The following is a 25,987-nucleotide window of genomic DNA, read 5'->3' on the forward strand; positions in this document are numbered from 1 at the left end:
TTAATCTTAAAAATTGAACTAAAGGTGTCCCATAAGTGTAAGATAGCATAAGTCAATTTATTTCAACCACCTATTGGAAATATGGAGGAACATCTGCTATTCTCCAGTGACATTATACAACCTGCAATCTGTTAAGATCAGTAGCAAGTATGCAGAATATCATGCAGTTATGATTTCCTGCAGCAGTCCATCTGTGAACTCTGTAAGTCCACCTTGTCTCACAAGGAGTCTGCAGCAGTTCTTGGGGAAAACCAGGTACATATGAGGAATAGAAAGTCTTTAAAGAATACTGAACACATTTAATAGTCACGTCTGGCTCAGAAAAATACCTGACCTGAAAATACTTACATAGTAGAAGAACCACCAATATATGCTCTCCCTGTTCCCACTCTTCCCTAGGCATCTGCTCACATTTGAAGGTTCAGGTTTTATTGGATACTAAGTTTTTTTCCAGGTTTTAACCTTATTCAGAAAGTGACATCCAGTTAAGTTTGCCCCATTCTTTGAGCTTAACCAAAGTTTTCAATAGCGTCCAGATCTTTACCATTGTTACCTTACTGGTGCTTTCCTATTGAAAGCTTCTGCCAGTCCCTTCAAACCCTTCACACTGGTGATTCCCAGCTGGTTTAAGATGCTGTTAAGCTTTTGGCAGCTACTTTGTCTCAGCACAGCTGGAGAAGGTGAAAGCATCAGCAGTCAGACACCTGAACTTTAGGGTGCTGAAGTGGACACCACCACCTTGGTTTATAAATATTTTTCCCTTCAATACCCGAAATACTGTTGATTCACAGTTTCTTCAAAGAAAATACAAGTTTATTGCCATGTGCTGTAGCTGTAAGCTGGATAGACTTCCTCCTTCTGCAGGCAGTACCATTCCCAGCAATGCCCCTTGAGTTTTGCTAGCTTTTCTGGATGACTCTCACCTTCCTGAGCAGAACCAGCACTGCTCTAGTAGAGGAATAAGTGGGGGGTGTGAAAGGATGAGCAAAACCAAGTGTGCACATGCAGGGGGAAGATGGCAATTCCTGGAGACTGTACTTGGATCAATGGACCCATGGTCAGACTCAGTTTAGTGACTCTCACAATGTATCCTTTGCAAATGCACACGATGCTGTAAATAAAAGTTTGCACTAGTTCAAACTGCAACTTTGCTAACACAATTAGCCATGACTTCAGAAGTAAAGGCTACCAAATGAAAAAGGTACTACTACTGCTGGCACTGGATGTTTTTCTACTAGTTTATTGGTAGATTTGGAGAACATTTCTGTACGCTTGCCCAGTTCCTAGACTCATTCCATAACCCCAGAGAGGCAAGAGAGTACGCTAGAAGGTCTGACCAGCATTGCCATAAGCTCTCCTAAGCATTACAAAAATGTGATGTAAATCTCATCAAAACCAGCGATCCTGCAAAACAAGTATTTTAATACGTCAATCATGCACTAAAATAAGGGACAATTACTTTAGTGACACATTTATAATGCCGTATATTCTTAATTCCTGAATGGGGTATTCAAATAGTTTTGGACACAGCACTTGGAAAGGTTTTCTATTGTTGTCAACAAAACTGATGATAAATCAATTTAATCAGCTCCCCAGAATTCAAAGAGCTTTTTGACGATTAATCAGAAATGGAAGAAAAATAAATCCTACCTCATATTTGGTAGCATTATCTTCCCAGTCTGACAGAAGATAGTTAGCTACGCTGGCACAGCACAATAAACGTGAACACACATACTCTATGCAGTAGCTTAGATGACAAGTAGCAGGTTATAAAACTAAAAGCTAAAACCTTCACATGAGCATATGCTGCCTCTTCAGTCTTACAAGCCGCTTCAGAATACTGGTTTCTGGTATAAGGCATCTGGTTCCGGAAGGATTTGAAGTTACACAGTAACTTTACTAAAGAGACTGAGCAAGAAAAAACACCATTATCTCTTCATTCACATCTCCCAGGAAGTTTAAGCACAGTCTTCCAGGATAAGTTTTTAAATGTGGCCAAACTACTATACTCCGTGCACACTAAAAATGCCTTTATTGAAACAATGGGACTTCTTCACATCGCTATGATGAAGAGTTTTCAAATTCATTACCAGGTTGTGTGGTGAGGTACCATGCAAGCAAAAAACCCAAACACTTGCAACCTTGTTTAGCATCTTTAACCACAGAGAGGCATAAATTAGGATATACATCAGGACTTCCTAGTGAACACTAGGAGTTTCAAAAGTTGTATAAGCAAATGCGGGAAAAGGAGTTCTTGAAGAGAACATTGCTAATATTCAGCTCAGTCCCATTTTCTGTCTGTTAACATATTATAATTTTTGCATCTTACTTATCAGGAGAGTTTTCAAGCAGGCTAAGTATCAATTCTTACCTACAGCCAGTGCTGCACTCTGTTCTTGGCCTCCAGTCTGTTTTAAAAGAAAAAGAGATTATGAAAATTCATTCTTTTGCACCGGAATTCTTCAATGTAATACTACATGACCTTGTAAAAAGCAAACATGCATCTGTTCCAGACAGTGTACTATTTTTCTGCATCTACTTCATAAACATAGTTTTGGATCTATATGCCACTGTGACTGTTTAAAAATATGTTAAAAAATATAATGCAGAACTGTGTTTTATCTCCAGGCATATAAATAAATAGGGAACACTATTTGGCAAACAATGTGTTTCTAGGGAAAAAGGCGGCTGCTGTTAGATAATCCATAAGAACACATATCCCGTAATAAATTTAATTACTAAAGAGTCAAAGCTGCAATAAAATACCAACGGCAAATTTTTCCACTTCTATTTCACTTTGCAGGCACAAACTTTAAAAAGAAAGAGAGCAACACAAGATTCTTAATTCAACCACACAAATTAGCTCTTGAAAAAATTCATGGCTTGCATGCTGACCTGTAGAGAAGGCATTTTCAAGTCACCACTGAAAACCATTTGCTTAATGAAGAAAGCTAGTGCTCTTGGACAGCCTCAGTCTGCTATACACGTTATTAACCACTATCTTAAGGCTTGTGAAATAATTATTATTCTAACGGTACAGTTTAAAGGAGAAGATATGGCGTACTACAGTATGTCATAAAGCTTCACAGGAAATGATAGTGTAACATTAGCTAGAGAAGGCTCTGAAGATCTACAGCACCATAGGCAAGAAGCGGAGCGGAGACCCTAGTGAGAACAACTCTTCACGGCCCACAGAACTGAACATAAGCAAAAAGACAACTGTCAGACACTGTTACAACTGTAGAAATTTATTTCTCCTTTCCAGCGTATGCATCTCTCTCAAAGAGGCTTCCCCCTTGACTAGGATTTCTTGACGTTTGAGTAGCATCTGCATTTTCCTTTGCCAGTTGGCTTCCACTTCCCTTTGCTCTCTCAGGAGTGAGCAAAAGCTAGCACTTCAGGACGACGACGACTTCACAGGACGAAAAGATGGTTAACAGCACTATCTTTGTAAGAGCTGCCACAACTTCCCTAAAACTCACCCACTCTCACTAGGCATATTTTAAGTATATTTTTTCCCCCCTCCTCATGACTGCAGACTGCTCAATTTGTGCTTTGGGACAAAGCAACCAAAAACAAAAATCAAACACTGACTGGAAAACATTGGTCCCCTGTAGGTTAAGGATGAACATAGCTGACTGTGAATAGAGAAACCAAAACCAAAGTTAGACCCAGTATCACTTCAAAAAGCTGATTTCCTGAAATAAGAAAAAAGTGACAGAAAAATCAAATAGGATGAAACATTTAAGAACACACAAAAAAAATTATACCTACAATAGATTTTTTTTTTGGGGGGGGGGAAGGTAGCCAAGAGCTCTGGTTAAGATAATTTTGGGTGAGAGTTAAACTTAATTCATTGAGCTATAAACAAAAAGGAGAAGTCCAAATTCATTAGAATGACCAGACTATAGAAATAAATATGAAAGTAACAAGAAAAGAAAACAACCCACAAACCGCCCCAAAACAAAAAAAACCTCACCACAGTACAGCAGCAAGGCTAGGGACTTTTTAAAAAAATGTTTCCTAACAGGATTAGTTCATTACTAACAGAAATGTCTAAATTTCCAACTGATAAAATTATTAGGAAAAAAACCTAGAACTGGTCAGCTCTTACATCCTCCTGCACAGAATACTGCATTTATAATCACAAGCACTTGCCACCTGCCAGAAAAGTGTGCTGATGCTCAGGTAGCTTGTCCTGAAGGCTTCAATGAATGAGTGAATGGCCTAGCAGAGGCCACAGTAGAGCCATTAGGCAAAAGGAAAGCAACCAGGAAAGCTGAGAATTATAGGTCTGTTGGACTATCATCAGTAACAGGCAAAGGGATGTTAGCACAGTAATCCATGAAGTGGATTCCTATCTTTTAGTACCAATGAGCATGACTGCATGCAAAACAGATCAATCAGACGGACCACATGTGATGCTACCAACTTGGTTTATACTGGCAAGCTGATAGATATTTGATTTTTGCACAGTGTGACTCCACATCACACGATATTTTAAATTTAGAGGTTAGCTCTATGCAATATAAAGCACTAAATGGATAAGAAATTGACTTGCAGATCTCTAGCATTCAGTGGGGAATAATCAGTGAACATCCATTAAAAATGGCCAGATGTGATATTAACAGTGTGATGGACTCTTTACACAATTAATTTTTGCACTTCCAGATGCACCTTAGTTCAGACACAAGAGTAGCTAAATGAACAATGGTCTACTGTTAGGTTCAGAGTGCATCACTTGGGTTCTCCCAGTTAGTACAGAGGATCTGCAAAACATCTGAGCTTCCTTCTGACTGATTCTCAAGGTTTGGATCTGCAGATTAATATAGGAAGAATACCAACAGGCACAAGATGAGATATGTATACTATATAATTTAATAGGTAGTGAAAATTGAATAATACAGAACCAGCCATTTTTTCAATTGCTTGTGATTCTGAGGCAGCCAAGTATTTAACATTATATTACAGAGAGAAGCAGCTCTGGGAAGGAAAATTACCTTTTATTCAATGGCTTAACAGCTCATGGATTTTGTTTAGCCTTTTTAAAATACCATTTGATGGAGTCAAACAGCAGAAAGATTAATGCATCCCATCCTAGGAATCTCTATTACACATTCCCCACTCCTCCCTTGACTTGCAGCCTAACTTCACCACAGCAGAAAAAGGTCAAAGCATATGCTACCATCTCAGGCCAACTACAACCAGAATTCAAAGCATTGTCACAACAGTTGGAGAACAAATGCAGAAAAACATCTACAGCCATTAGAGAGGGACAGTGAATCATCTAAACCGCAGCTATTCATTTTCAGAAGAAACCAAGCATCATTGTCAGAGGAAAAGCCTGTAATTGACACAAGTCAAATAGTACCCAAATATAAAATATGCACTAAGTAAACTTGGCATCATTGTGGATAACTGGCTAACCACTGAATAAGCTCAGTGTTTTGGGTATCCACCTCATATTGGAACTGATGCTGCTTAACTCGGCAGTACATGAAAACAGATTTCAGAAGAGAGAAGCTAACCATTAATGCCCAGTATGAAAACAATGTCTTTTGCCCAACCCTGACTGAACTAATTCAGAAGCCTCTACACACAAGCATAGACTTGTCAGCAACTGTCAGTCAAGATTTGCTGCAAGAACGGTGATTTTGCAGGCTTTCCAACACTTGGGTTTCTCTGCCTATTAAGAACTGAAAACATTAAGTAGTAAGAAAGAATCAGCAACAACTTTACAAGAAGAATCTACATTGCTTTCTGTGTACTCGAATGGTACCCCAGCTCGTCAGGGAATTTCGAAAAAGAATTACTTCATAAAGCTTACAACACTTATTAAAGAAAGCTTGTACAGGATTCATGTATTCCATGTGAGGCATTAGGCACTCAGGCTTTCATAGTCTTGAAAACACAATCCACTCTGCTGCTTTCACAGAGCAAATGTTTAAATTGCTTGTTCGAAGTTCAAGCTTGCACTAGGATTTCCCTTCATAAGCATCACCAACTTGAACTCTGTGCGAGCCAGAGGTGGGACTACAGCACAGATGTTCTCAGCCCATGAATCGTAACTGCCCTTTGCACACTGCTGAACAGAACAGGCCCCAGCTCAAAGACTGCACTGCTCTGGCAATTTTTAAACACTTCTACTCTCTTGCTTCAGTTACAGACTTGAAATTCAGTTTGAGGAAACCACTCCAAAAATTGGTCACTCTTCGAAGCACACATTAAAACATAAAACCCAAGCCTAGTCTAAAAAAAACCTGCAAGTCAAATACATCCCACATCTTGTGGGTAATAAAAAAAGAACACTAAGAAATGTTTAGTAATAAAACTTGATTTTTACTTTAGTAACAATAACAGATGGCTAAGCTATAAAAAAAATCAATCATAGCTAAGATCATGTTTCAAAGGAAGTTTCAGGGCATCTGAAGATGATGAACCCATGGTTCGATGCTAAATAGATGCGAACTCCAATGTTAACATCAGTGATTCTAAAAGAACATTCTGCTATATCTGTATGGCAATCAAATATTAGATTAAGTCTATGCAAAGGTAGTCTATCACTGCTGCAAAGTGACCTTAGTTCTTCATAACAAAGCAAATCTACTGGTTGCCTGCTATAAAACCACCTTCTTGACTTCTGGCTGTAGAAAGCTTCAGCTCAAATCTTTTTTTCTCCATTTTTATTTATCCTTTAGAAGCTAAATTGTATCTTAAAAGTCTATTTGTTATATTAAGCCTTTCCCTATCCTATATAATTTCTCAGTGAAGTCTTATAGTATCTTCTATTACTTGCTACACTCAAACCCATGTTTTAGGTTTATAATTTAATGACAGAAAGGGTGATCTGACATGAAAGCTTTCTTGGCCGTTCTCAAGAGGTTTTAGACACCTGCCAAAAGCACACGTTATGCTTTGTCCTTTATTCACAGATTAAAATGCATTTATACCAATATAACACATCTTCTACACAGCTATACTAGCATACAGCTCTTCATACCATACATCCAAACATCCAGTGGCACTCTCAGTTCCACGTGCTAAGTTAGGAGCGCAAATGAGTACTCAACATACCCACTCCAAGTGAGGTCCAGAAAGCACTGTTTCCATTTCTCTAAAGCCTAGTCTGAAGATTTGGCTTCAAAAGGAATGTAGCAAGAAGCCAGCAGGTTTGCTTTGAAGCAAATATTTCAAGGAAGTTTAGATGCTGCACTATAGATTAACAAGAGGGGGACAAGTTTATATACATATAGCCCTTTTATCGAAACAAACAAACAAACAAAAAGAGGGAAAACCACAGATAACTGCAAAGCTTGTATGGCAGAAGAGGATATTCACACACATACAAGACTAATATTCAGCATGAAAATTTATTTTTCATCCACTTAAAGGTATGTTTTCTACAACAAGCCATTATTTTGGCTTAGTTCATTTTACTGTTTCCACTATCATAATCCTCATTTTTATATCTTGTCAAAGCTTTACATAGAAACAAAAAAGCTGCAAGCTGAAGACCAAGTACAATGGATTTTTTTTTTTTTTAACCAGATCAGAAAGTTAATTTAAATATTTCCAAATAAACTTTTTCACTTCTCAAAGCAAGTGAGCATATTAAACGTTGGGTAACCAGAAAACAAGTAAGAACTTTTAGGAAAACAGAGATGGGGCTTCTTTGGGTTGTTTAATTTGGGGGGCAGGGGTGGGTTGTTTAATTTGGGGGGCAGGGGTGGGTTGTTTGTTCATGGTGGTTGTTTTTTTGGCAGTGGGGTGAGGAGCAGAACTGTTAGTCCAGGCTACACAACTTCCTGTTTTACGGGGGGGAGGAAAAAGCCTGTAAGAATTATTGAAACAAGTCCTGTGTCTAATAGTCCATACTATAGTCAATATTATTATTCTGCACATTATCTCCTGTATTTCTTTTAAACTTTCATAAATCTAAATCCTGGAGTGATTTTGTACTGGGTATATTACACAAGCAGAATTCTGAAGAACTATATAGCATTCAGGTTTTCACTCCTCAAAGAAGTACTTAAGTATTCCTAAGCTAGGAAGAGATATCAGATACTTTTACATTAAACGATATTGCCGTTTGCTATCTACTGCACATCTAACTTCCCTATGACTACTTCGTAATGCTATTTTTCTGCAGTTGATGCTTCCTTTGATGTTATGCTGTTAACACCCAGTTGTAAAGTGTTCCTGAATACCAAGTGATTCAACAGCTTTTTTTATCTCAGCTACACAATTTATATCATTTCTTAGGTATATGGCAAAGTTTAAGACTGAGAGTTCTGATTCGTTATCAGCATAAGAGAAACAAAAGCGTACCCTCTCCCAGGATGTTTGCAGCAATACTCATCCACTTGCGTAATAAAAACAGTAAGACAAGAAAAGGTCAAAAGGGCTTTCCCATTCAATATTATTAGTAGTTGCTCAGTAGCTCTGAGCAACCCCAAGACCCATAGCCCTATTCAGTAACACTTAAACAGAGGAGTCCTTATTTCTTATAATCTAGATTTCTATGCCTAGGGTAAACCACTTTTGTCAGGACTATACTAAGTCATATGAACAGAAATGAACTTCTATCATGAAAGGAAACCAACCAGAGAAGAGAGTAACTTACCACACAAAACATCTTTTTACTGGTTTTAGCGAGTTCTAACCATAAACTGGCTCCTCAACGGTATCAGAAATTTGGAGCTGAAGCCATAGTTAGTGCTCTGATATATAAAACTGTAAGATGAATCTAGACCTAAGCTGATTAGGCTAGAGCTACACAAGTTTCACAGACACCACCTCTGCTGCTCACAGGCAATGGATTTGTTTATTCCAGATTTCAAAGAACACAGACTAGCTTTTAAAAAGCCCGAAAAACTCTTCTCATGGAAACCAAACAGCAGTAAATTTTGCCACATGCTTCTCATGGACTCAAGAGCTGAGCAGGCAAGGGGGTTTAAAGCAGTTTTCTTTAAAGCTTTCTCCCAAAGGTCCCTAGCATTGCCCCACTAAGCAAGTCTCAGCAGAGGCAGCTCCTTCATAGCAGTAACTCATGCACAAGCCAGGAGCAACACTGTGCAAGAATGACTCCATGACAGAGCCTTGGCACAAGCAACAGTTTCTGCCAAAAAGGATCAGAGGAGCCCTGCTCCGGGCAAAGTAACTGTCACAGTGCGAGACTCTTGAAAGCATGTCCAGCTTGCCCTGAGCTCCACCTACACACCTGCATGGAAACATCTGTGATAGCTGCCACAGCTAAAATTAAAAAAAAAAAGGGAAGACTTCATATCAGCTAGCCAGCCCTCAATATCAATACAGGCTGGGGGATGAAGGGATTAAGAGCAGCCCTGCAGAGAAGGACTTGGGGGTACTGGTGGATGAAAAGCTGGACATGAGCCGGCAATGTGCGCTTGCAGCCCAGAAAGCCAACCGTATCCTGGGCTGCATCAGAAGAAGCGTGGCCAGCAGGTCGAGGGAGGTGATTCTGCCTCTTGACTCTGCTCTGGTGAGACCCCACCTGCAGTACTGCATCCAGCTCTGGGGCCCTCAGCACAAGAAGGACATGGACCTGTTGGAGCGGGTCCAGAGGAGGGCCACCAAAATGATCCGAGGGCTGGAGCACCTCTCCTACGGGGACAGGCTGAGAGAGTTGGGGTTGTTCAGCCTGGAGAAGAGAAGGCTGCGAGGAGACCTTATTGCGGCCTTCCAGTACTTAAAGGGGGCCTACAGGAAGGATGGGGACAATCTTTTTAGCAAGGCCTGTTGTGACAGAACAGGGAATAATGGATTTAAACTAAAGAAGAATAGATTTAGACTGGATATAAGGAAAAAATTTTTTACAGTGAGGGTGGTGAAGCACTGGAACAGGTTTCCCAGAGAGGTAGTGGAGGCCCCATCCCTGGCAACATTCAAGGTCAGGTTGGACGGGGCTCTGAGCACCCTGATCTGGTTAAAGCTGTCCCTGCTCACTGCAGGGGGTTGGGCTAGATGACCCCTAAAGGTCCCTTCCAACCCAAAGCATTCTATGGTTCTATGATAACATTCCAGTAATAGAAGTTTCAGACTATTCTATTACGAAGAAAAATATGAGTGATTAGATGCCAGTAAAAATAACAAACAAGAATACTCAAAAGAAATCATATCAATCACTAGCTGTCCAGAAAGGAAAAATCTAACCAAGTTATTTTAACCTGTGACCTCAAATGTTTACTGGCTAACATTTAAGATGGAAGCATGCACAAAAATTACAGAATACAGGGTAACAAATGTAGGAGACATAATATGGGAGTGTCTGGGCCATTGTGTGTATCCAACAGCCTTGTCCAACAGTCAGGGGAAAAAAAAAAAAAAAACAGGAGCCATACAAGGTCTTTAATTCCTGCATCGTAATTTAACGATGCCGAGTCTCAACAGTGGCACAGTATTTCTGCTTAATAATTTCCAAAATTAATTCCACAATGAGCTGAAAGGAGGCAAGCTGCATCATGGGAAGTTCAGATTGGACATTAGGAGAAGGTTCTTCACCGAGAGGGTCGTCGGTCACTGGAACAGGCTCCCCGGGGAAGCCGTCACAGCACCAAGCCTGTCAAGAGTTCAGGGAGCATCTGAACACCACTTATTCATATGGTTTAGTTTTAGGTAGTCCCGTGAGGAGCAGGGAGTTGGACTCAGTGATCCTTATGGGTCCCTTCCAACTTGAGATATTCTACGCCTCTAAATAATAAAACTGCAGTTATGTGGTCAAGCAGTAAGCTGAATATTAACCAGATCTGAATGACTACTTATTAATAGTCTAAGTCCCTACAGAATTAAAAAAAACCAAACAAAACCAAAAAAACCCACACAAAAACTAAAATGCTTGTCAAAGGAAATTTCAAGAGTCTTGTAAGTCAGGAAGTGAAATAAGCAACACCTGACATTGACCTAATAGAACAGACCACATAAAACATAATACAAAAGTCCAGTCACCTGTCCCAACAAGCACAGCTTTTCAGGTCAAATGTCTTTCTGATGAGAAAAGTTTACATATTTTGCCAGTGTTTAAAAGTGACTTTTCAAAAATCAAAACAACCCTTAATGTCTTTAATTTGAAGGCTCACTGGACAAACAGAATTAAACAGTTCATGTTGCCCTAAGCAATTATTTACAGGTGGAGAAAAACAGCAGCTTTACCTTCATAAACAAATCTGCATTAGTGAAGTCTCAAGCAGAACACAGTTTACTAAATGAGCTATTAAACCAGATTCAAAACTCACTTTTTAAACTTACTCTAACTGTTGCAGTAGGACTACTGCATGTAAAGGAAGGATATTTTGAAAGAGCTCTACACTGAAATTTGCTTGATTCCAGTAAAAAAAAAACCCTGTCGCTGATCATTTGCAGATTGCTACCATCTTCATTCAAGGTTTTTCAGTAATTTAATGTCCACCATGAGAGAAAAAATACCACAATATATTGCGTCAGCACAGGCAGATTATGTACATCAATTGCTAATATGTAGTATTAGACTTCAAAAAGCACAGAATTGCACAAAAGCTTTTAGCCTCTCCATCTACTCCCATGCTATCACAACCAGCCACATTAAACAAGCCCCAAGATAAAAATACGACAAATAAATAGGAGACAGCCTAAAAAACTGTCAGCTATTCCTCTTTCTTGCCTTAGGTACCAGTATTAGTACAAAATAAATGCCTTCTGGTAGAATATCAGTAAAATGATCAGAATTTCTACCAAAATATTTTAAAGTGAGTGTCAAAAACACAAAAAGTACTTAACCTCCATATACTATGAACCATTTCAACAAATGCACTTTCACATGGACGACAAATCAATTCAAGAAGCTCTGCCAAATTGCAAACAGAATTTATAGGCAAACCTACTGCAATATATTTAGAGCGACACTACCAAAGGAGATTGTTTTTAGCTTGTGGCACAAATGGGAAGTAAAAGTGGTTTCAGTTGTCATAAAAATGTTCATTTTTCTTCATGTATTTACAGTATATAGCCTCATTGCAATAGATTATTCTTTTACCCCTGATGGTTCCCACATTACCCTACTGTTGGTATCTGGCAGGCTCTGCGGTGAAAGCTTTTCAAGTTGCTCAGAAGCATTTGTAACTTTACCACTTTCTACGTTGGTTACATAGGTTTCCCTGAATTAAAAAAAAAAAATCCTTCTGAAAGCACACATTAAAAGCTGCACATTTTTTAACACCTATTTCCTCATTTAATAAAGGAAACATTTAGCATTGAGCAAAACAAAACAGATCCTTGCTTTATATTTCTTGCAGCATGTTTGACTTTACATAAACTCCCCAGACAGTCAAAGCCATACAGAAGTCTGTAACACATGCAATGTGACCTTACTCAACACAGTATCTCTTCTGAATGACGTCCTTCACTTCCAACCTTTTGTAGTCACACAGGTATGGGGATAACTAGAAACAAACTTTCTGGCTCTTTAAGTTTAATACATAGTAATGGATTTGTACTAAAAGACTAAAAAAGTTACCAAAGAGATTTTAAAGAATCTCTCGAGAAGGAAGCAGAACACTTAAAGATGTGTCAGCCAGACAAATGCTACTCTTATAAGAGCTATACAAGCCACAACAAAGTGTTCTCAAAATTAATAAGAAAATGACAGGTATGCATTTGCTTCCACTTTGCAAACATAATACTGAAGGTGTTTTCATGTTTATTAAAATTAGCACAAAATGCAAAACCTGTTAATCCACAAACACTGTGGTATCAGTGCTGGAACAGGGACTCCACAACATGTTAATCAGTTTGCTCAAAACATCTCCCCATCATCATTACAAGGGAACAATTCTAAGTTGCATGGAAAGATTTTTAAATCTTCAAGCACGCAGACAAGTCCAAGCTGCATATGAGAGATAAAGCTATAAAATAAGAATGAATAATTATCAGAGATTATATGTAAAAGCAGGAGATAATTATCAAGATCTTTTCTGAATGACTGATACTCGGGAAAAATAATCCCATACACATAAGTTAACCTAACGAAAAAGAAAAGCTAATACAAGAAAAACAGGGCAAACACTAAAATGTTGTATATCCTTCAGTGTCTGTGACAATGGACAGCTGAAACATCATAACCAAAAGAAACACCACCTGGATGAAATCGGCACTGCACCACACCAAGGTCCAGCTGGCTTAGTATTTTTCACTTGGCACCAGTCATGCAAGACCTAGACACAGTCTGCCCCAGGGATGTGGTGTTCACATGTCACATTCTCTTTTCAGCATATTCCCAGAGTTGGGGGCCTCAGCTGAGACCTGGGTCATGTCTAAAATGTGGTAGAGCTCAGTAGGCTCTCAGCAGACCAAAGTTAATGCTGGAAACAGTGAGATCAACTCAGTGAGATCAAGTGAGCGCTGCTCCTGAGCTCAAAAGCACTGCTTGGTCCTAAAGGAAATGCTGAATTAAGACAAATACTTTACCAGAGTTGCAGACAAAAGACCTACTTCCTAGAATTACCCAGTTTCACTCAGCACGGCCATCCTGTTAAACTTCTCTCTCAGAGACAGATGGGTGGATGACAGGGTAGGAAGGGAAGCCAAAGTAGGGAAATGGACAGAAGACCCCTCACTGCTAGGCTAATGAGCTTTTCAGTTTTCTGTATGGGCCAAGCTATGCACTCAAATTTAGTGACAGACATACATTATTTATTCACATCATATATGATCAGAATAATCCAAAGGATTAACCTAAAAATTACTATCAGATAATTACAATGTGGTTCAAAATGTGTGTTGGTAATACAGTGCTTTGGTACCTCAAATTGTGACATACTACATGCCAGTGGTTCTTTCTCCTGTAAGTTGAAGGACAGGCATTTACAAACTGGGTATTTGGGAGGGAGTCTCACACACATTTTAGTGTCAGAAGCTACTATTTATATTATAGAGCCAGGCAACAAAGCTCTTGAAATTATCACTCACAAATAGCTGTACTATACAAGTCATCTTTTTATAAAAAAAAAAGACTGCATCAAGTCAAACATTGTTTTCTATAAGCCTTGAAAACTTTCCTATCATTAATCTAGATTTGACAGAGTGGCAGAGTAACAGAACAAAGTATTTTAATATTCTCTGTGAACCCTGGCTATTAGCAACAGCTACACAACACAACTCCATAAAGTTATCCTCCATTGCTTATAAAATCTAAGCAAGTTAACCAGCATGTGAAGATTAATAAAGCATCTGTAAATATCTGGCTCATAAAAATGCTTCCTTACTGGCTAGGATGCTGGTTCTTTCCACGTTCATCCTTGGACCCAGCTGCATCACCCCATTCCGGGCTAAGAACCCTCTCCTGACAGAAGTTTACCCAGCCCTGTACCTCAAATGGTAGTAGTAACAGAAGGGTAGGAGTCAAGCTTTACAGAAGGTATCTAGTAAGGTATAATCACAGAGGAAAATTGAATGCGTATTTAGTTTACAACTTTGTGGATGCCTTCCCCCATACTGATGGCTGCTACTTCATTTACAACATTAAGTATTTGAGAAGTGAGCTGTAAATCTGGTACCCAGTATCAATGTGCGTATGATTTAGCTATACGAAAACATATTCAGATGTCCTAAGTTCTCATGTTTCCTTGTGATTGCCTTGCAATAGTGTAGCTCAACTTACGGGTTGGTAAACTGCTCCTAAGTGGTCATAGCTCTTTGCTGATGAACCTTTTACCATTCTGAACCTACAGGCAACCTACAGATGACTTTAAATGTCTGTAAATTACAATACATCCTTAGTTTTATTATCATTATTATTTTCCGTGAAAATTATGCCTCAAACACTCATATAATAATTAAGAGCACATTAATGGCATCTTCCAAAGCACCTGGACACTCAAGTCAGCATGCCTAGCCATGTTCAACTTCTAAACTAGATTTCCTTAAAGTTTCCTTTCTTCTCTCTCTTCAGGCTCTGAAGCATCAATTTGAAGTTTCAGTGTTTGCACTATCACACTTCAAATAGTCTTTATATAGTAAGAGGTACAGATATATTGTATTAGTCTCAGTGGAAAAGGCAAACAGACAATGTTTAACATCCCACTACAGAAAAAAAGGCCAATCTTTTTTCTCCTACTGTGAGAGCAGGAATTTAATCACTTTGTATTCCAATTTAAATACCCACAAGTTATCCACTGCTACTGAGCCTTTTCTCTGGTAAGCTACAGTTAATTGCAGGAAAAAAAAAAAAGATTGCATGAACTACTTCTTGCTTTCAAGAGATCAAAATACATTGTACCCCTTGGCCTAAAATATTATGGAAAAAGAAAGAAACATTCTACAAGCACAGACACCTAAGGAAGTGTTTACCAGTTGGTAGTATCTTCTTGCAGTCTTAACAGAGAACTCCCTTCCTCAGATTCTCGATGCAGCAGCTCGTCTTCGGAATCTGAAGAAACAGAAGAATCCCATTAAACATAAACAATACACAGTATTTCAGTTGCATAAGCCAGTGCCAGGGTAAATCAAAGTTAATCCTGCAGTGCCAAGGAACCTACATAATTCTTCAGGAATGCAAATAAAACATGCCGATTTCAAAAACACTTGTGATTTTATGGAAGTGACATTACAAGCAAATGGAGAGGCATCCTTACAAACTCCTCTGTGAGTCAGTAGGGCAATTAGCTATCCATGATCACAAGCATCAGAAATAGAGCGTTGCATCTCAGCATTACTGAGTTAAGTTACACAGAGTTACAGCACAAAAAAAAGAGCAATACATCTCTGCATTCCTGAGCCAAGTTACATATAATTGCAGCAGAAAAAAGTAGGACTTGGTTCAAGTTTTATTTACAGTGTGATATATATAATGCATGCAGGCAAAAATGCTTCATTGCTACAGTTTTCATCAGTTAAAGACAAATTGGGCCAATGGCAGTTTTTACCTTTCTGAACTTACTCTAGAATTACTTAGATTTCCTCTTCAAAACTAAGTTTCTGGTTTAGAAAATTAGTATTTGTATAGTTAGACAGAACAGCATTTCCTACGGAAATGTGGCATTGATATCTATTGCAAGCGTTCTAGGGGTCTTTAAGTTTGGCATAGGTTTATACAGCAAACAGTCTACCATTTTTAGTACAGTAACTGGATGATGAACTAGCCAAAACCAGCACCTTCCTGTTGTGGTGAAAGGCTCATAAGCTTTTTCCATTTAGGGTTTTGCAGGCTGCTTCCGGTTCAGGGATTTCGGCTAATTTAAATACTTCAGTGTTGTCACTCTAACCCAGTGAAACCACTGTTGCTCCTATGTCAGGTATTGTTCCCGGTACCAGAATCCACCCTGTCAATATGTCACATCTCCAGGTTTCTTTTAAAGAGCAATCTTCCCACTTCATACTACAATTCTCTTTCTACTTCTGCAGCAAAGTCAACCACATTCTGCAATGCATCTGTTTTCAGCATAAACTTGTTTTAGAATATAAAATCCCTGTCATGTTAATGACCTTTGCAGATCCAGCTGAAGAGGCATGAAATACTCAGCATTAATTTGCATTTAATCAGCTATCAGCAGCTCCTCTTACATCAGATAATCCTGATTAACAAGCATTTAACAAAAAACATGCTGCTTTGCAGTGAAATTTCTAATCACAAAGGCCATAGTATTACTGATTTGTCCCAGCTTGGAAAGGGTAAAGGGAAGGGGAAGAGCTATGCAGTATCAAGGCTGGGGGATGATTTTAGTCACAGTGAAAACTATCATCAAGATACCACCCATTCCCGCCTTCCCTCCCTGCAAAAGAAAACCTTGCGACCTGAACAGCACAGTTAGGAGAAGAAAAGGAAAGGACTCCGAGTTACTATGCAAAATTTAATTGACAAATAAAACCAAGGGATCCTATTCGCAGCTACACTGAAGCAAACAGTTGCAATGGAGAGTTCAAAAAGTAAGAACAAAAAAGAGTAATGTTAGTCAACGATAACTTTTGCCAATTTGTGTCAAGGCAGCATCTAAGATAAGCACGTGCCTGGCAAATTGATGTGGTGGTGGCTTTTTTCCTGCAACTGTTGTCGTATGAAGCACTGCTTCTCTCTCTTGCAGAAAGAGAAATCTTAAAAAACATCCAAGACACCTTATTCAGTTTGTTAAAGCACAGGCTTTGTTTTAACAATTGTTCCACTACCCTATTTCAGTCCCTTTCATTCATGGTCCTCTTGCCAAGCAACTGTGTAAAGTTAACAATTCAGTTAAAAACTTCTGAATGGAAACCATAAGGTCTTGCACTCACACGCTGCTTGGTAAGTCACTGAGCAGAGCGGCACTGTCACCGTCTACAGCCTGGTAACAGGATTTGAAAGTTCTCCTGGCTGAGTGACCATTTATGCAATTGCAACATGTGCAATTTCCTTCAACACACTGAACAAAAAGACTTCCTTCTACCCTGCTACACTACAGTATGAAAAGCTTCCTATTCAGTACCAGAGAATGGATGTTTTTTCAAGCATGATTGTTCATTAAACGGAAAACTTGTGTTACACTTCCACTGGACCAACTCACATATCACGTTGCCAAATTCGAATGTTTAAACTTCCTCGTAACTACCTGAAGTAGCATGCAGGATTTTGTTTTACTAAAAGCAGTGTCTAAGCCTGAATGGAGACTCTTCTGCTCCTCCAGTCCCACAGTGTCCTGCATTGCTCCCTCTCCTGTAGCTCCTCCCCGACAACCCATTCCTGCAGGCTGGCCTTCAGGTGAGAAAGGGAAGCAAGTGCCAGCAGCCACAGCTGCGTAGCAATTCTGGATGGGAAAAGTCAACGTGGCAGAACAGCAGCAGGTACAGTGGACTGGAGGGATCATGGAAACATCCGCATGCAGAGGAACTCTGTAATCTGCCAGTGCTGGGCAGAGAAGAGTCTGGTGCGACGGGGGGGAAAGAGGGGGGAAAGAAAGAGGGGGGAAAGAAAGAGGGGGGAAAGAAAGAGGGGGGAAAGAAAGAGGGGGGAAAGAAAGAGGGGGGAAAGAAAGAGGGGGGAAAGAAAGAGGGGGGAAAGAAAGAGGGGGGAAAGAAAGAGGGGGGAAAGAAAGAGGGGGGAAAGAAAGAGGGGGGAAAGAAAGAGGGGGGAAAGAAAGAGGGGGGAAAGAAAGAGGGGGGAAAGAGGCTGCTGCTGCACAGGCACGCTGAAGCAGGGGCATGCACAGAAAGCTGCGGGCGTGTGGTCCCTTTGGAAGATCTCCCCAGCTTTCAAGGAAACAATTCCTTATATATGATCTAGATTAACCTTGTTCCGTTGACAAAACCTGTCAGGAGACCTTTTTTTTTTTTTTTTCCTTTTTAAATAACAGATCCCCAAACTGTAAGTTACAGCATAAATAACACAGCTGAGAAAAACTAAGTAGCTGCCATCTTAGTTTTCCGTCAATATTTGTTCAAAAATTAATTTTCGTTACTTCAATAGACCTTTGTGGAATAAATTAACACTGTTTCTTTGACAGGCTAATGAGAATAGCAAGTGAACAACAGAAGACTGAGCTCATTCTCAGGAGATATCCTCGCTTGCCCTCCACACACTGTTGGCATAGCTTTGCAGGATGAGTTCAAAAGAAGGAAGCAGACAATAAACCTTGTTCCTGGTAAATGAGGGAGACTTCACCTATTTGTTTAAGCAACCATCCCTTACTTCATTAGTTTTGTCACTTAAGGGGAAAGTGGAATTAAACTCTGAAGTACAGCACCTGATTAGATCTTGTTCTCCGCACAAAACTCATGCTCAGGAAAACTATTAACCATAAAGATGCAAGAAGTCTTCTGTGAATCGCATAGTGTTTCTCCCTGGTGTACATGTTTCAACAGGCAGAATCACAGCCACTGCTTCCCAAGCCTCCAAGTTTCGCACTCGTTTGAGCTACAAGGAAGAACACCTTGAGAAATTTATTAATGGCTACTTTCTCAGGAGAATGGTAAAGCCAGTAATGCAGGGGTTAATAGGTTTTTTACTGAGAGATTCAGGATACTCCATTCAAGCCAGTTTGCTGAAACACTGGCAAAACAACTAGTTATTGCCAGATACAGCAGTTTCGAGATAGGGGCTCAAAGTTATCTTAAATAATTTTCCAGCCTTTGCCACCATTAAAGCAAGGCTGCCAGTCACAGCCCAGGCAAGCCCTGCTTCAGAGCTGGCTGTAGGTCTTCACAAGCAGGTAACAGGGATGACTCGGAGCCGAGATGCAGAGGAAACGGGTCAAAGCATTTCCTCAAATTCTGCACAAACCATCGACTGCCAACCCAATAACCTGCGCTCCAGTTCTCTGCCGCGCTCCAGTCAGACACTCGCCTCCCAAGGCTACTACTGAGGTGACCGCCTGGGGCGGCCTGAGATGCCATTTCATTTCCTCCGTCATTGGCAACTTGCACAGCATCTTCAAAAGCCCAGAGAAATGCAGATTTCACAACTTAATATGCAGGTTATTTCAACTCAAAAGCTTTGTCTAAAGTCCATTTAGGAGTAACTCCACCTAGCCTGTATACCCAACGCTGTTGTACAGATACGAACCTTATTTAAAATCACGTTGCACACCATCTTTGCCTGTGCTTGACTTTGCTTAGCCCAAAACACAGAAAGCACACAAGAGACAGCAATGGGGATGTGAGGTGATGCATCCTCCCCAACACAGATCACAACAGACTGCTAGTGAGAACAGCCCATCAACAGGTTAAGACACATCTGAGAAGCAGAGTATACAAAATGGGTTAAAAAAAAATCATGAAGATCCATAAAGATAACTAAGTGTCAGAAGGCTTATGGTAGCTTTTAAAGAATTCTGTTGCCAGACATCGCACAAATTGAGCAGTCAGAATAATGCCTGCAGAGCTTCTGACAGGCTACTCTTCATAGTAAAGCAGCTAAGAAAAAAGGCAGAAAGCAACACTTCCAGTGTCCTAAGAAAATAATAAAACCTGTAAATACTAGAATTCACAGATAGCTCTGTGGCAAACAAAACTTGTTTGAGAATTTTATCCCTCACTAAAATGACACGCACTACTTTTTTTTCCCCCCTTTACCAACATGTATTGCCAAAAAGTTTTCAGTTGAAAGAGGAAATTCTCCTGTGATTTAACGAATAGGTGGTCAGAGAACTATTAAAAAATCCCCAGCAGTTTACTTCTACACAGGTGACAAAGTAAGTTCTTATTCCTTTATTTTCAAGACAGCAATTTAAGATCAAAATAAGGATACTAAAACTCAATAGTTTGAGCTTCAACTGTATGTCATACAGTTAACAATGATGATGCTATGACACATTACAAGGTTAAAACTATTTGCTGCCAGAAGATTGCCCAGCTCTGCTTCCATGTAACACCACAGCGCTCAAGAGATACCCTGACCACTTTCAACATCAAATTACTACTTTTCTTCATTCACCACAACAACATCAGTTACAGGACTTAAATACGATATTGTTTACAGGGCTGAGCTGGAAAACATCGACACATATTCATGTACCAGAAGCTAATTTTGTGCTTAAATGAAGATTGTTCCGTTAATTATGAGCTGCAATGACAGAGATGGAAGAGACTCAAACATAACCTTCCCTTCTCCCCACAGCAAACATTTGGCACAGGTTTAAAGTATTATCAGTCCAACACAATGCATCCACTGAAGTATAATTTACCAAACAGAACACTGACCGGCTTTTCCTCTGATAATTACTCCAAAGTCATAGAAAGTACTTCCAACTGTGAACAGTTTTTCTCCCATCAGTGCCACATCTCAGCTGTCAAACACTGGACTGGACATTTTGAGCTCAGTAGTACTGCATGGTTTAACAACTTCCCTTAAAAATACAGGTTTTCAAACCAACTCTAAGTACTATAGAGGGTCTGAATCTTAGAAGATGACTACATTTACCAGCTTTTTAAAAATTAATTACAATGAAGAATAGTGTGCGCTCCAGATCCAGTAGAGTTTGACCACACTTCAGAAGTTCTGACTACTATCAGACCATTGCTTACCTTCAAGCCCTCATTCACCCAGGTTCTTGGAGCTCCAGAACCTGTGCCTGTATTTACCGTAAATGCAGCAGTAGGAAGAATGTAGCTCTTATGTGAAACAGAAACTTAAAACTGCTAAATACCTATTCCATTTCATCATACAATGAACATGTTCCTCTGTTTCAAAGACAAATGTGGAAGTGGAACTGTAATGATGCCAGTTATTTGAATACTGTAAGACAGACTGTTTAACTATGGGCAGTCAAGAATATATTTGAGGCAGGACTTGAAAAGACACAAGTAATATTTTCTTCAGTTCCCATTTAAAATAGAGTTACTCAGAGAGTGACTCAACTCAGAGATGAAGAGGCAGGACACAGATGACATGTCCTTCAGATTAGTTATGGAACTGGTTTCCATAGCAGGGTGAAAAGGACAGGTACGTACAGTTACACGCAGACTGAAATCGGAGTAATCTTTTCCTACTACTGGTGCGAGGAAGAGGTTAATACAATACAGAGGAGGATGACAATTAAGTTTAGATCATGTAATTTAGAAAAAGTCGGTCAGAAATGCGCAATCCTTGCAGAAGTTCTGGTAATTCTGGCAACCAGATGTCACAAGCAAGTTATTGATATGTACGCTTTGACTTGTAAACTTTTAGCCATATAGAGAAAACAGGCACAACTTGGAAGACTTCTTCATTCTGAAGTAGAGATGCCACATATCTTTCGACCCTAGATCTCAGTTAATATATGTTTGCTCCTTGGATACACAACACCTGACCAAGGGATTGAATTACGTTGTAGAAACCAGGAATTAACCAATGGAATGAACATCAGACCAGTCCTGGTTTTTCTGCTCTCTACAGAGACACAACAAAAGAAGGTCCCTGTGTGACCAGAACCAACAGACCAGTAGGACTGCTTTTGAAGAGCCTACTTTAGCAGCTAAAGGTATGAACAATCTACATGAACTCTTAAGTAAGTTAAGGCTTGTAATGAGAGGATAGAAACTGCGTATCCCAGCTCCAAGAACAGTTCAAGACTTCCACTGGACAAAGATCTATTGTAAGCAAAGACTAAACCCAAAGACTTTCCCACTCCATAAAAATTCCTTCTCACCAGGTTCTGCTGCGCTTAGTCTTTCCTAGATCCACCCCTTAAAATCCTCTTCCTAAAGTGTCCCCGCTTCAGCCAAGCGAAGCGCCAAGTAGACGCTGAATTTAAGACCCCTCAAATAGAGATGTTTCCTTTATGCTACAGTCAGTAGGTTATTATGCCAAAAAGTCTACCATTTAAAAACTCCGAAGGGGTGGCGGCAGGGAGAGATGCTATGAAGCCCTGGATGTGGATAGTTGGTCAATATATCCTTTTTTTCCTGTCTCCTAATCAGCTGGATTTAGATAAGCTTGTTATCTAGTCCACAAAGAGGCAGGCATTACTTCCAGCTCTTAGCCATGTTTACAGTAACATGTTTACCTAACTTTCTTTATCTGATGTGTAAATAGTTTAAGCTCTTAACTTAAACAGTCTGAATTATCTTTTTAGAATCCAATATTTACTTTTTAAAAAAAAGATATGCAGAGTTTATATTTGAGACCTTGAATAGGAAGTCTTACCCTCAAAAGGTTGTCTGCAGACTATTTCAGCTTTTACATCCGCTTCTCACTAGAGACACATTAAAGGCAACTGGACTCCTGTTTCTGCACAGGAAATCTGATGAACTTTAAGCCATTCTTACACTCCCACATCCTCCCATTTAGGTCCGTATTGAGAGAGCACGAGATCTTTGTTCAAAGTGTACTTGCAGATGCCATCATCTCCAGAGGCATTCTTCCTACGTTTAATGTCCATGTTACAGCCTCAGTCAAAATAGGAGCGCAACAATTTTTCTATATTATTCTGTACTTGGAGTAACAAGGAAAGCATTTTAGAACAAGTCGTACATTTTTCTGCTGAAGTGAAATAACAAACACCAACATTCAAATAGTCACATACATGTTCTAGAGACTGCAACAAGGGAGTCAGTTCATCCTTTTCAAATCAGACTTTACCCTGGAACAACAGTCAAGTAGGAAAAAACCCCTGCTTTTAGAGACTTGTCACACTGAAAAGCTTTTTTGCTACTATAAGGCTAGAAAGATTTATTTGAAGAGTAACAGATTCTGAAGTACCATTTTTCCTGAAGAAATGCAGCCACAAAAACGAAGTTAAATACACACAAAGCAAAGGCACTGTATTACATAAGATTCCCACAATAGCATAAAATTCACATTGTAAAGTCATGCCCATCATAACTCCGGTAGACACAAAGTTGCTGCACATAAGTAAACCTCCAGTAACAGACATGCATACATAGCAGCTTCCCTTCATCCACTTACCATTAAGTTTGCAAGCGGATGCAAGCATGTACAAGAGTATCATCAGTAGAAGCACTGCACATACCTGCAGGCCTTGAGACAAAGTCCTGGGATGACAAATTTCAAGAGTAATAGAATAACAGGGATAAATGGTACTATTATGTGTAACCAGACTTGAAATTAAGGCACCTGGCTTCTGCAATCTCCAAATTTAGATCAGGAACTCCATCTGTGAAGTGCTTTCAACCCATGTGACAAGAGAGTTGCTCTACAGGTGGAGCGTGCTTGAGGCTGCTCCTTCATGAGAAACCCACAGGGCCCTTACCACATCGTGGAACCAGAGCACAGGCAGTGCCACATACAAGGTTCGTGTTCAACAACATGAAAGGCAGAGACTCCTGAGCTCTTCAGAAACACGGTATCCAGAAGAGCATCACATGAATTGTGTAATAGAAGCCCAGAAGCATGCTCCAGTTTGGCAAGAGGTATAAACTGAAGCGCGTGCACATGCACCATAGATGCATGCCTTCCAGGAAGAAACTGGGTCTATCACGTGGTGCAGTAGCACTCATCTGTTCAAGGACTATGATTCAGTGCCTACAGGGCGTGTTGGATTTAGTACAGATGTACACATTAATTGTATACCACATACGTGTCTGGCTGCTGACAGGAAAAGGCTGCGCACACACACACAATTAAGAGCACTTGGAGAAGTTAAATCATCTGCTATAACAGGATTGATTAAAGCCTTCTTGGCCTCAGATTCACTCAGTGCAACTACAGAAATCTTCTGTATCATCTCTGTTGTAAGTAGTCTCAGAATAAGTGAAGCTAGTCAACTTTCCCAATAGACAGGGTTTAGTTTGAGGCTTGTCATGCCTAATATGGGCTAGAACAAACATTACCTACTATGGAATTATTTGCATTGCCATTCATGAACTTAGACAATTTATCAGGGACACCTCATATGGCAAAGACACTGCCAAAGAACTGGATGATTTACGGGTGTTCTTATAGCAGAACCTCCTACAGCAGGAACTTTCCAACACAGCAGACCTCTGAATACTGGAATACGACAAAAACAAGACAGAGCAAGTGAGAAGACTTACATAACAATAAATCTCATTAATGAAGATATGCTTGTCACTATGGCTAAACTAGACAGTTACTTTTGCCTTATGGTACTGTCATGAGCATCACAGAAAGCACACTAAAACAGGCAAGCCAACTTCATGAAGAGCAATGCAAAATGCCTTTGGCTGATCAAGAGGCTTTCAGTAGCTTTTTTGTCTTTCAATAAAAATTAAGCTGGCTTTCAAAGATTTCATAACAAGACAAATATGGACTTATTCAATGTCTTATCACCCAAATCCAGAAATGGACATTGGCCTTTTGGGCCTCCATCTCCCATATTTTTGTGGAAATTCAGTTATTTGCTTAAAGATACAAATATCAGCAAAAATAGTATCAAAAAAATCCCATCAATGACATGTCTGAAAGAATGAAGGGTTTTTCACTTGGATATACTTTCAGTCAATGTATCATTACAGAGAAACTAAAGGAATTTCACAGGGAATTACTAACCTCGCTCCTATCTTATAAACATGTTTTATTAGGAGTTATTCAACTACAGAAACTCAGCCTAATGCTGCAGTAACTAGAGAAACATGCATTTGATTCCCATTTTTAACTACAGACTTCCTGTTTGCTTTCAGGTAATTCACATTGCAGTACCTGGGTTTCTTATCTGTAATGAGGCAAAACATACAACACTAAGCATAGCAGGACTTTAGCCAGGTATGTAGTCTTTGAATTCTGCTACAGCAAGAGTTGGTAAGGGTAGCACTGGATGAATCTTGAAGGGGATAAGCATAGAAGAGGCTGTTTAGCGACCCCAAAGGCAGTCAGTGACGATATACTGGGTGAAGCACACATGCAGAATACCTCCAAAATCTCTGCACTACTTCACATTACAAAGAAAAGTTGCTGAAGCTGTACAGACTCCAAAAATCAGATACAGCATTCCTATCTGGCAAAGATATTCATGTTAAACTCTCATGCGTCAACCTGAAAAATAAATGGCAGTTCCTGTTTTACTGCTGAAAACTTAAGCTTCTTGGGCCTTACAGGTAGTAAGAAGTTTGAACTAATCATTTGAGACAGTCCAGTCTAATCCTGGACATAACAAACAGTAACTCCACTTCAATATGTGGATTACAGTTCTGCCTGTAAAATCTTTTAAGATTATTTTGAATCAAAAAACCATCATGCAGGTGTTCCAAATTGCTGATCAAGTCATCCTTTCACCAAGATTACAAATAAACATAATTAAAAAAGGAAAAGACACACAAGTTAAACACAATATGCTTGAGAAAAAAAAGTTTCAAGGTCAACCAACTGCAACACTGGTTATTGTCGGATTATTACAAAGGAGTGTCACAAGATGTACTGTAGTTAGAATGTACTTGTTAAAAATAACACTGAACTTACATTAGGTCAACTTTCTAAGATGAAAAATGAGAGCAACAGTACAATTTGCATTCTACTAGGTGTACTTAAATAAAATGTATAGAAAAAACTGCTCCCATGGGGAAGCCTTAGATTCAAAGATAAATTTGTAGTCTTGATGACGCTGAGCTAGATTCAAACATTAACAGGATCTACAAA

The 25,987-nt window shown here is 39.5% G+C and overlaps 1 protein-coding gene across 1 annotated transcript in view; it reads right to left on the bottom strand.

Moving 5' to 3' along the window:
• Positions 1–25,987, bottom strand: part of CYRIB (CYFIP related Rac1 interactor B) — a 79,291-nt gene that overhangs the window by 28,774 nt on the left and 24,530 nt on the right. Inside the window, 3 exon segments of the mRNA XM_075704792.1 lie at positions 2,372–2,408; positions 15,340–15,380; positions 15,383–15,418. Of these exon segments, the coding sequence (XP_075560907.1) occupies positions 2,372–2,408; positions 15,340–15,380; positions 15,383–15,418 (114 nt within the window).

This window comes from Pelecanus crispus, chromosome 2 (genome assembly GCF_030463565.1).
Source record: "Pelecanus crispus isolate bPelCri1 chromosome 2, bPelCri1.pri, whole genome shotgun sequence".
Classification (NCBI taxonomy): Eukaryota; Metazoa; Chordata; class Aves; order Pelecaniformes; family Pelecanidae; genus Pelecanus; species Pelecanus crispus.